The sequence below is a fragment of the Diadema antillarum genome, unplaced genomic scaffold, assembly GCF_040938485.1.
Source record: "Diadema antillarum isolate AM-2024a unplaced genomic scaffold, OU_Dant_1.0 seq00000445_RagTag, whole genome shotgun sequence".
Taxonomy (NCBI): domain Eukaryota; kingdom Metazoa; phylum Echinodermata; class Echinoidea; order Diadematoida; family Diadematidae; genus Diadema; species Diadema antillarum.
In genome coordinates, this window is record NW_027271419.1 from 1,479,320 (window position 1) to 1,492,043 (window position 12,724).

The window sequence follows — 12,724 nt, forward strand, 5'->3', positions numbered from 1 at the left end:
GTGAGAATTCTCTCGACTAAAACATAGACGGAGAGCTTTTACAATCTCTGTGAAACTCCTCCGCTTCTCGTCAGACAGACAATAAAGAATCTCCTCTCTTGCTGGCCCCGTGAGGTTGCTCACCAAAACCCAAGCCTTCTCCTCATCATTGAAATGGAAAGGTTCAATAATAAAATTGAATCCTTCCATCCAGTTAGAAAAAGGCGTTTCAGTGCCATCTTCATAATACCCACTAAACTTTTCAATCTGAGCATGGCCTAGAGCGAGATTTACACACAACCCTATTGCCTGTCGATATGATGACGAAGAGCAATTATCACTTTGCACATCCTTATAAACAAACTGTTCACACATGACTAAAGACGCAGTTAAACTGACCAATTACATGTATAAGACACGTCATTTTCAAACATGAAACGTAATGCCCAAATGGCATCATAGGTCAAAATCTGCATTAAGTCCAATCGGTTAAACGAAAGTTCAGCATCATCCATTATTTCAGTTACCAAATACTTGCTCAGTGCGTGAGATGCCATATCGCAGCAGTGCTCTGTAACAGTCGATTTCGCATCCCGACTGATGTTCAGCCGCCCCCGACGCACGCCAGCGCACTCCGACGTCCACAGCAAAACTCCCGACGCACCATCAGCTCCAGTCTCCAGCCCGCCATCGACGAGCCTGATCATCTTGAAGCTGCCTCACAGAGTAGTGCTGCTCTACCAGGGCTGATCAACGTACACCATCAAGATCAACATCAAGATTACCCAGCACTCCTGTCCGCTACCAAAGTGTAGTTAAAACAGCAGGTCTCCTCGGAGCGAAACGTGGACCATTATTGCGTCATACTCGAGGCTGTTATTCGTCGATCAGGGTTCTTCAACTAGATGAAGTGGATCACTCCGTCAGGCTGTCATCATCCCACTCCTGACACCATTTGTTGTAAACCGGGTTAATGATGACACTGACAGTCTCCAGTTGACGTTGCATAGATTTTATTGAACAAATCGAACAGTCTCAGTCTGCCGATACATGTATAAACTCCGCATTATCCTCAGCTACATGTCGAATACAGAGTGAATAACAGATATACAGGCCTATCAACTATTCAACATAGCAGAGCTCATAGAGAATACATTTGTATGTCCATTCTCTCTCAAGTGAAAGTGAAGAATCAAGAATCAATCAAATCTGCGTCATTATATTCACATGAAAAATAAAAGTTGCGTTGTGCCCATGCCAACCACACGCACACTACGCCATTGGCATGGACACAACGCGCCTCAACGCATTGACGCAACAATAACATACCGCATATTTCCATTTACCACAATAATATTACCCTTAACATACATCAGTAGCAAGTCGAAGAACTGTGCACTTTATTCAAAAAGTAAAGTTTTGTGAAATTCTCTTTTAATTTCCTTTATATAGTTGTACACATGTGACATCATACACTGTAGTAGTCTTCTCTTCCAGCAGTGACTGCACAGATACTTAAAATATTCGTAACTTTTGAACGGATTGTCCAATTTTCCTCAAACTTTCACTGATGTGTTCTACTAATATTGCTGCATTCTCTCAATCCTTATGTATATGAAGGTGGACTTGTCCTTTAAAGTGCAAAAGAGTGCTAATTTTGAAGACACATTGTTCTTCTCACTGTTTTTAGATGCTGGCTGGATTGATGTTAAACAACTACAATGAATCTTGGTAGTGAAGGCTCAAAATATAATGTTTGTCTGGCTGAGAATAAGCACAACTTGCAAATATGAGTTTTGCATGTACTGGACAGCAACTGATTGTGGATTTTAGGATTAGTATCAGAGAGGGAAGTTATTTTCCTTTTTCCAGTTGAGATATGGTGATAGATATTTACAATGTATGCTATATGCCAGGATTGTGAAATATATTTCTGAAAAGTCGTGATCATCTTCTATGATATTTTGTCGTTGTATGATGTCATCAGTTTGTGATGCCAAACTTTACCACTGCAGACCAAATGGCTTTGCTTGGTCGCCTCGGCAGGATTGTGAAATATATTTCTGAAAAGTCATGATCATCTTTTATAATATTTCGTTGTTGCATGATGTCATCAGTTTATGATGCCAAACTTTACCACTGCAGACCAAATGCCTTTGCCATCATCACTGCTGAGAGGGTGATTAGCTTGGTCGCCTCAGCACCGGAGGAAATGAACAACTGGCTGACTGGTGAGAATCAAGGGCATAATGACATTGTGCACCTGTATGCAGTGTTGGGCCAATTTAACCCACTGGACACTATTCAAAGCTATGGGCAACTTTGTCATAGAATAGTAAAATTCTGCAGAATGCTGACGTGTTCAGCTCAGAACTTATAACCTAAAACATCTTCCCAGGATTGAAAATTCTGAACATGGTATATTAAAAGAGAAAGGGTTCCTTGATGCTACCCCATCCCCAATAAACATACAAAACATTCAGATGAGACACTGCACTGCCTCAACCAAAAGATTGTCATAAATTGACAGGCTGCTCTAAATTTTTTTTAGAAGAAAAAAGACAAATCATAACTTCCTCAGTCATCATCAGAAATTCCTTTCACTGTCACTTTTCTCTAATTTTTCTGCATCTATTCACACAAACTAATCATCAGGATGGATTTCCACTTTCTAAGTGCTAGTATGCCCTATGTTGTTGATTTTTTTGTAGCCCTGACCCAGTATCACAAGGGTCAACGCACTTACCGCAAGGAGGAGGTGCTGATGAGTGGGTGGATGACGAAGGAGACGACCTCGGGCCCGCTTGCTCGGGCGAGCAGCTCGCGGAAGAAGCGCTTCTTTGTGCTGACGCAGCACTCGCTGGACTGCTACCGCAGCATCGAGTGCGTGCAGAAGATGGGCGCCATCGCGATCAATTCTCTCTGCTCCGTGACGGTGCCGGACGAGAAGACGTACAAGGAAGAAGGTAACATTCACCAGTCTTGTCCTCTCTGTCTCTCTGTCTATCTCATTTCTCATGCTTTGTCTGTCTCTCCCCTTCTTCTCTCTCTCTCTATCTATCTATCTCTCTCTATATATATATATCTCTATCTATCTATCTATGTACTGTAAAAGTGGTTTCTTTCGCGTACAGAAACTTTCGCGGTTTCCATCGGTGCCGACTTTTTCGCTTGTGTTTAAATTCGCGGTCGGTAATGATACCGTTGTTAAAAGCAATGGGTTCAAAACATTTTCGCGTGATGTTAAATTCGCGGTTCAACCTCAAAGCACGAAAAGCCCGAAAATAAAACCACCGCGAAAGAAACCACTTTTACAGTATCTCTATCTATCTATCTATCTATCTCTCTCTATCTATCTATCTATCTATCTATCTATCTATCTATCTATCTATCTATCTATCTATCTATCTGTCTATCTATCTATCTCTGTCTACCTATCTATCTATCCATCTATCTCTCTCTGTGGTCTTTTCTTCTTTCATCCTATGCAATGTGTCTCTCTTATCTTTCTGACTTTTCTATATCATGGAAATATTACAATTAATTCCCTGCACTTTAGCTATGGTACATGTATGAAGTTAGCAATCCCAGTCCCAGGCTTTATAACAGTTTCTTCCTTTAACCTCATGTGTCATAAATTATTCTACACTCAAAGACAAAGCAACAACAAAAAGAAAAAAAAGCATAACCTTGCTTAGTGTTAGAATTCCTACAGGCATACTGTAGTCAGTATACAATGTAGTACATATTGTAGATGTCCATCTAGTCAATGAGCATACATGCATTATAACCAAAAAACCTATTTACAGGGCATTTGTTAACAGAAGAGGCCACTATGTGTATGTCTGCCCCTTATCAAAAGCTACATTTGTATTATCTGTCTTGTGTTCTCCAATGTTGTATATCAATAGTGCTCACATGCTATACCTCGAGAGATATAAAGACTGTGCTTTGAGCTCATAAATCCCATAAAGATCATCACTGTTTGATTGTTCACTTCATTTGTATGTGATTTGGTCAATTCTCAAATTCTGAAGAAGAGTGCATTTAAAGTGCTACTGTATTTTGATGTCATGTCACAATTTGGAATTGACAAATGTAGCTTTTATTTGGAGAAATTGGATGGGAATGCTTCAGAAACATAACACAATGCATTTTCGACAAAAGTGAAAGCTGATGGACTGAAACTCACAAAACTATAATGCCTTTGCAATCTTAGTACTGTAGGTTTTTTCAAGGTGGATTTGTTAGGAATATTGTTCTGAGTATAAATGAAATAATCACATTTATATTTCTGTGATTGTGGGGGCTATTAGAAATTGTGACTGGTTCTATATGGAGTGTAATCCATATTTGCAGAGTATGCAAAGAACACATGGTAATGGAGATAGAGAATGTGGTAGGGGATTTGGTTTTTGCTTCAAAATAACCAACTTTCTGCAGAATGTTGTGTCTAAAACTGTTGCACATTCTGAGAGAAACACTTGAATGTCAGTGAGACATATTTTTAAAATTCTGTTTGTAATTTCTGATTCTGACAAACTTACACACAAAAAAAACAGAAACATGAAGAAAGTAAAGTTTAGTGAATGTTGTAACAGAATTTTAATCTAGCGCATGAGAAAATAAAGGTTCCGTGGCGGAGAGCTTATGATAAATTTTGGTTCTTGAAAGCCGTAAGGGGCTAATCACCTTTATAGTTTGAATATCATGATGAATATTCACTATGTTACTGGCAAACCTTTTCATATACATTGTATATTAACATTTAATATAGAAATTTGTGTCAAATCCCTTCATTCAGCTGTGCTCTTTCCCAATCACCCTTTTCATTCTGTTATATTTTTTATAGTGGATACCTTCATGCATTAGAGTTCATGAAATACATTCTTTATGTTACATATCCGTACATATTATTCATACTTACATGTACACTCTGGACTGTTTGCTATATACACTTGTATGAATGACACCATGTTGTGTATGCATGATACATGTACCTACAATTGTTTTTATATGTAATCATACAAACAGTTCAGGTGTACATTATTAGAACAGTAGTAAAGCTGACACAAATTGCTCTTAAAAGAATGAAGCACATCTCATCACCTGAATTTACTCATTTTGAGGACACACCATCACTGCTTTAAATTTGTTGATACATTTCACTTTGTTCAATCATTTTCCGCATATAAGTGGGAGAGGCATAGTAGGAAATCAATTTTGAGCTCATTGCAAGTTTGTGTTTCCTCCAAGAAATCTTCACCCATTTCATTAGCACCCCAACATTGATAATAGTGCACACAGAGTATGGAAACCATGCCTTTCATGACAGACCTTAGGAAAAATTTGGACTTAATGATTTATATGCAAAGCTATTCTAATTTCCAGTAAATTATATCCTTGGTATCTTTGGTCTCCCTTCACAAGCAGAAGCAACAAGAGGTACATTATGATTCTTTGATCTGTGTCGCAGGGGTGTTTTTACCATTTATCATCCATCCTGTTGATAAAATGCATGTTTTGATGAATAACTCATTTGGTGAGTGCTCAATCTTTTGTATGCTGTGGTGATATCTAATCTTATTCTTCATGGCTGTCTTTATACTCCTTTCGTCCACCTGACATTTCCCTCCGAACAAACATGGCTTATTCTTCATCCTCGCCATCTACCTCTCATCTCGATATGAAACAAAACAAAAAATAAATTGTAAAACACCTCACGAAATCACAGGCGGTACAATTGATGATGTAAATGATGCCCCGAACGATTATTATTCCAATGGACTTGAAAACGAGAACGAAAACCCGACCTATGAAAACATACCACACATCGCCAATCTGACCCCCCTCACAAACGGAAGCAACGGGGGGCACAGGCCGCGCCGCGTCCCCACTCTCATACGCACTAGAAAGAAATCTCGGTCGACAGGAAGTGAGGGTACGTATTGGATCCCGGCTCCGTGGTCTTGGAGTAGAGTTAGTACGATCTCGAACTCCCCGTTTTTATTTGTTTTTACGTAGCTGGTTTTTGTTTTTCCCTATCTTTCTATCTGTTTGATTATTTGTATAACTGTGCCTTCCCTGCCTGCTACCATGGAAACGATGTGCATGGATATTGCCCTATAAAGCCATTCTCCCCTACCGCGTCTCCATGCATGTTGTCATGCATGCGTGGTAACCGCATAGCATGCCTACGTGTTCTCCTACTCTCTGTACGTGATGTGTGGTTCTTGCATGGCATGCTCTATGTCTGTGTGCTCTGTCGGATGTAAAGTTTCCCTTCGATGGCACCGCGGCTCTCGCTACGAACTCTGCAAAGTGCAAGCGGGGGAAGGAATAAAGCTTCACAAATGAGACAGGACAGTTTGCATTTTTCTTTATGGGGTAAAGAGAGATTCAGAACTTTGCTTGATGGCACATTTTTTTTTTTAAAGTTGCATTCTGCGTTGGGGAAAATTTTTGCTGCAGTGAAGGTAGTGGTTTGGCCAATCATGTGTGAAATGTATATTTCAGATTGTAACAACTGACGGGAAAAAAATGTGATGGAGATTGTGAGAAAATCCCAACAAGAAAGAATTTTTATTTTCTTGCCATCGCAATTATTTTTTTTTTTGGTTATTTTTTTTTCCCCCACATTCTCTTTAATAGCCAAAAGCCAAGTTTATGCTCTAAATATGCAAAATGTTAAAATCGCTCCACAAATTGCTACAACTGTATCCCTCAGTTTTTTGTTTTTTTTTTTTGGATTTTTTTTTTTGACAAGCAAATCAAATCAAATTTTGTTGCATTAAAAGCTACCAAGTCTGAATGCGAGGGGGCCAACTTGACCGTGCAGTCGCTACGACACTTACAACTGTAAAAGAGTGAGTGTTAGTGTTTCCCACTGGTCCTGCTCATGCATGAATTAAACTGTCAATCCCCCCCCCCCCCATCCCTTTGATGTCATCTCCTAGTGCCTATGGTGTCTTTCAGTCACCAAAAGATAAATTTAGTTTTCCACCTGTATACAGTAACACTTTTTGGGGAACAAAGTGGACATCAAAGTACAGTACATTAATACATATTGACATATTATGAATCTTTACACATTTATATCAAATTCATCTCTAAAATGTAGCCAGTCATAATCATTCAATAAGTACAATGTACATTGTAATCAAGTGTTGAACATGCAAGGTCTTCACCATCATGAATGATAAGAAAATTTATGAAGTATATACAGTGAACTATGATTTGTTACAAGTCTCTTCTCTTTGTGAAATATACACAAAGTGCTTCTTTTGGTGTTAATTTTTATTTATTTTGATATTTTGTAATGAAGATACATGTATGTCAAAATAACAAATGCCATACAGCTAGTTAAATTATTATTGCTGAGAACTGATACAATGAACAAGATTGTTTACTGAGGGAACACAAGTTGAATAGGGAAATACGCCATGACGGGGCCTATTTTAGCAAACCTGCTTGATTGCAGGTCTCACTGCAGGAAATCTGACAGACAAGTTGTGACCAAAAAAATTAAAAAAAAACATGATAATAATAATAATAATAATAACTGATAACTGATATTAGAAAGTTTTCAAAAAAACCCTCATAACACCAGCAGCATTATTGATGCATTGTATCCAATATCTTGAATTCAAGACCTGTTTGTAAACATATTCTACCCGTAGTACATTGTAAATCTAACCTCCATTACCCCCAAAATACTTGTATGTAGCAAAAGATGATGTGAATACGTAAGATGTCCTTCTTATACAAGACCTAACATGGATTCTGAAGGGTCTCTGTGAGTCCTAAGATTTTTGTTCAGGATGATATTCTCAAGAGATATTGAGTAATATTTCAAATAGTTTGTCATTTCCACTCAGTAGCATGTTCTCTCCCCCCCCCCCTCCTTTTGTACCTACCCTCTAAATACTGTGGCAAAGAAACAAAAAACCCAAACAAAACAAAAACAAAAATGCAATCGTATACATCTACTTATAAAGTATTTTTCTGCTCAAATCAAACCTAATGTGGTAATTTTTGGTTGAAAACACACAAGATTCATGATGAAATTATCAGCAAAAGACAATGTATTTTGGATAAATGAGTATTTTGTTGCTGATGTTTTCCTGGAACTGCACCAATGACCCTCCCCTGTAGTTGTTCTTCCTCCTCCTTTTCCCATTCCTTCAATGTATGCACACCGTGCATTCCTGAAAAAAAAAAGACAAAATTGCCTTGGCACCATGCTGTAGTTTGGTGACACATTGTCCTGAATCAGTGTTTTTCTTTCTTGTTGTACGTGTTTATCATACATCTTGTTTCCTACATACTTGTAGGTCACACAGAGTATCACAAAAAAAAAAAAAAAAAAAAAAAAGATTTTTAAAAATAACAATGTGTAGGGAGTGCTGTAAATGTATACAGGCCTGTACATAGCATTTTGGCATGCTTTCTTGTCAGTCACATAGCATGAATTTTGCTTGTTTGTCAGTCTTCTAAGTGTCAACACTTTGACTAGAAGTGATGGTATAATGGTAGAAAGTGAGATCAGAATGGCTGTCTTATTTTGCACTGGTATCAGGTAGAGCCAAATGGAAAATCAACAGCAAAAGAAGAAAAGTTTAAAAAAGCAAACAAGACAAAAATAGAACAAGCCACACGGTGAAATATTCCATGTTTATGGTATGATATGGAATTCAAGTATCTGTTGCAGGTAATGATGACACATAAATTACATTGAAGAAGGGCTTCAACTCATATTGTGATGTTCATCTTGAGGTATTGCTTCATTTCAACCAGCAAAACAATGGTCAGAAGGCAACGATACCGCACATCAATACATTACAAGACAAGAGAATACGTGTACCATTGTATGTTCCCTCAAATTGACTAGATCAAGATAAGCATACTCTACTTGTATCTGCAGAAGGCCACACATTTGGATGGTTGAATTATTTCATTTGATTCTCTGTATTCTCTTTTAATTGTAATATGAAAGTTTTGATATTAGTATCACGCACTGGGTCATTCAAATGTTTTCTTGTGTTTCATTATTTTTGTGTGTCTTCATTTTCTGTTGGTAGGATTGTGATGTGCAATATTACATTCTATGATTCAATATATGCAGTTCGTTCTGTGTTCGGAACTTGTACAGACTTTCAACTCAAGTTGTCTGAATATCTAATCTATTGCCTTTAACTGTAACTGTTTAAGTGTTTTGTTTTTGGAGGGGCAATATGTCCCGCGCTACATTTCCTGATGCTGTAATATCTTTTTCCTCTCTCTCCTTTTTTTTTTTTTTAATACCTATCTGTCCTTCGTGAAATAGCTCGCTTAGCTGGTAAGACATCATTACAACTGCCCTAGCGTTGCCGTGCTTGCATCTGAAATGGCTTGTGTGTGTATTTGAAGTGGAAACTCATGAGTGCATGCAGTGGACCTCCTGTGTGTTCTGTGGGTGTGGAGAGAACAGGGTCCATGCGCTCACATTTCTCGCAGCCTCTGGGTTCAAACCCCTCCTTGACCAGAACAACACCCTGTCATCCGTGCGTCTCTAATTTCTCAAATGCAACCCACCCCCTAACCCTTTTTTTGGCTACTAACTTCAAACAATCCCTGTTCCTAACTTTTTCTTCTCTGCTGTATGTGTGTTTGTGTGTGTATGGGTGTGTGTGTGTGAATTTTTTTGTGTTTGTTTGTGTTTGTGTATTTGTGTGTGTTTGTGTATTTGTGTGTGCTGTGGTTGTGTGTATGTCTATATGCAAGGCTCGACATATTTAGGCCACTAGACGGGGCCACGAGAAATTGATGTTGGGCCTCCAAATTTCAAAAAAAAAAGTTCCCTTTTGTGGTGTCCCAATCGGGCAATAAAAATACAAATTTGATTGTTTTGTTTTTGTTTATTTTGGGCTAAGATATTTCTTTTTCAGGTCACCAAAATTTCAGATATGAAGATTTTAGTGGCATGATCAGGCCACCAAAGAAAAAAGTTGGTGTCGAGCCCTTAGGCTAGTGTGTGTACATTGTATGTATGTGAGTGTTTGTGTGCATGCATGTATAAAGTTTTGCTTGTGACATGCCGCTGCTGTTTTATGAATCCTTCAACATGTTTCCATCCCTTCTCGGCATTACTGTACATTCTCTGGTTTGATTTGCGCTGAAAGTTATCTCCATTTCAGTTACCTGGAAAAGCTGAATGCCTTGCCCTTTGAAGTCTTGTGTGCTTTCTTTTCCAGAGATTTCCCTGTACTCAACTAATTTTTCTTTTACGTGTGATTTTCTTGTGTCTGTTTTTTTTTTTTTTTTTTTTTTTTTTTGGGGGGGGGGAAGCCTTTTTTTCTTTCTTTCTTTTTTTTTTTTTTGCTGTGGATGTGTTGTGCAGTGTTTATTAAGAGGAGCATTAGTCTTTTTATCAGCAAGACAGTACATGCATATCCCAAGAAAGTCCGTGTATGATTTGGAGGGCTGATTAGTTATGGTGGAAGTGAATTACTGGATGACCCTATAACGCAATGGATTCGGGTTTGTAGGTTTACCCGGTTGCACTAATAAATTCCCCAGTCCCCTCTTTCTCTCTTTGCGTGTTTGTCTGTATGTACATAAATTGTATGTGTGTCTGTCTTTTTGTAGCTTTGTCTGTCTGTCTGTCTGTCTGTCTCTGACTCTCAATTTCTTCCTGTCTTGCTGCTTTGTCAGCTTTTTATCCTTCTCACTGTAGTCCCAACCACATTCACCCTTTATAAAGACCATCTGATTTTGGTGTAATGCTCAGTTTCCATTGAGATGCTGGTATGGGTTTATGTGGGACCCGTCAGGAAAGGGATGATGAAATTTTCCCTCTTTTATATTCGAGCTGTTTCCATCTTTTAGCCTGTTGGTGGAACATTGATGGCTTTAAAGCATTGGAATAAAACGCCATCAGGCAAAGCAGTTAGAAACCATAAAAACAACCATCAGTGTGTTGCAGTGATGAAATTCTTGCATTTGTAATCTATGAGTGTTTTAAATGAAAACTCTAGCTTCAGAGTATTACTGGTAACTGGTTGCCTGCAGGAATAGGGATCTAGTACGAAGATATTAGGTTGATGTCTCATCTAATCCATAATACTAATCCTGGCTGTAACATGCTTAACTACATTGCAGAGAAGCACTTAGAGAGCGCTGACCTCCATCAAGCAGCTTATTTCCACCAATATTGCAATTTCCATCAAAAAAAAAAAAAAAATGAAATTCACAGATCCATACGGTGGTATGGATCACAGCCAAAATTGTATATTTTGTTCCTTGTGTCATTAACAACTTTTCCTGAAAATTTCATCCAAATCTGTTCTTAACTTTAGATATTTGAGTTACTTTGTGAATGAAAAAACAAACAGACAACAAACAAATGACAGAAAAAATATAACCTCTTTGGTGGAGGTTACAAGCCAGTCGTCATTTGTACATGTAACTACATGGAACAAAGTTCTTTTTTTTTTTAACTTTCCCCATCATAAGGATTGGCATGATAGAGCTGCTCAAAACATTTTTGTCAGTCATCAACTTTTATTTCCAGAATAATGAAACGGTTGATTCATTCATAAGTCTTGCATCACAGCACATATTTTTAGCCATCAGTTTTTGATCGACCATTGACAGTCTGTATGCACAAGATATGGATACTGTTTATACGCTACATATTTTTTGAGGATGATGTGCTCGTGAATTAGACCTGTAAGACAGTTTCTAGAGTGGTTGTATTCACAATTGATATGAGGACTGCAACAATGAAATGAGGAAAGAGTATTATCCCTTTTCAAGAAAATATTTAGTGACTTCCCGCTATGAAGACAATTTACTGAAACATTTTTTGCTATAGAAGACAATGTTTTCCTACCGACCTGCAAAATTTTCAAAAATAAAAACACCAACACAACAAATATGGCATATCACAGTTATAGGTCTACATCAAGTGTTAATATAATACAACATCAATACTAGTGTTGTAATACAGAGTATGAACCTTATTTATGCGATCATATTGAAGTATACAGATGGGGAGTATTTGTAATTATGCCGTCATGCACACTTGATTCACTATAATGGATGGTGAATGTTGTCATTGCCCTATGTGAAAATGGCTATGTTAGCATAATGCTCCCAAGAGGGTTTTTTTTGTGTGTTTGTTTGGGTTTTTTTTTTTTTGGGGGGGGGGGGGGGGGTTCAAGGAAGGGAAGGGAAAAGAAATGTCAGCTGTCCATTCGCCTGCTATTCCCTGATTTGCATGATCTTTCTGTTCTGATTGCTCATTGGTGTATTCAAATTGTTGCATAAGATGATATGGCACAGCAATTTAAGTGAATGCAATGCACATGCAGTTTTCCATACTTGATGCTGCTATAATGCTTCATGTCCTACTAACATGTTCAAACATTTTTAATGCAAAGGAGAACAATGTTTAATGCAAAGGAGAACAATGAATTTTTCAGAGCTGAAGTTCAGTATTGATTTTTTTCTTTTGATGTAAGCCACAGTGGCTTCTTGTATAATATGCCATTAAAAAAAAAAATGTTGATTGATTTTTAGGCAAATTATGACTCTTTAACAGACAAGTGTGCTGCTATTCAGTGGATAAAAGTGCTTTAAGTTGATGAATTATTTTTTATTAAAGAGGAATTCTGCAACAAAATCTGGCTCTGTAAATTGATGTTGTATCAAAGTGCAATATATGTGTCTTCATGTGTTTGATTTGTAATGCTTTTCTGGATGT

At 37.8% G+C, this 12,724-nt stretch overlaps 1 protein-coding gene across 1 annotated transcript in view; it reads left to right on the forward strand.

Moving 5' to 3' along the window:
* The window catches only part of LOC139732721 (unconventional myosin-X-like), a 206,592-nt gene that overhangs the window by 175,049 nt on the left and 18,819 nt on the right, over window positions 1–12,724 (forward strand). Inside the window, exons 33-36 of the mRNA XM_071643573.1 lie at window positions 2,125–2,210; window positions 2,691–2,945; window positions 5,714–5,924; window positions 11,003–11,010. Of these exons, the coding sequence (XP_071499674.1) occupies window positions 2,125–2,210; window positions 2,691–2,945; window positions 5,714–5,924; window positions 11,003–11,010 (560 nt within the window). The remainder of the gene's footprint in view (window positions 1–2,124; window positions 2,211–2,690; window positions 2,946–5,713; window positions 5,925–11,002; window positions 11,011–12,724) is intronic.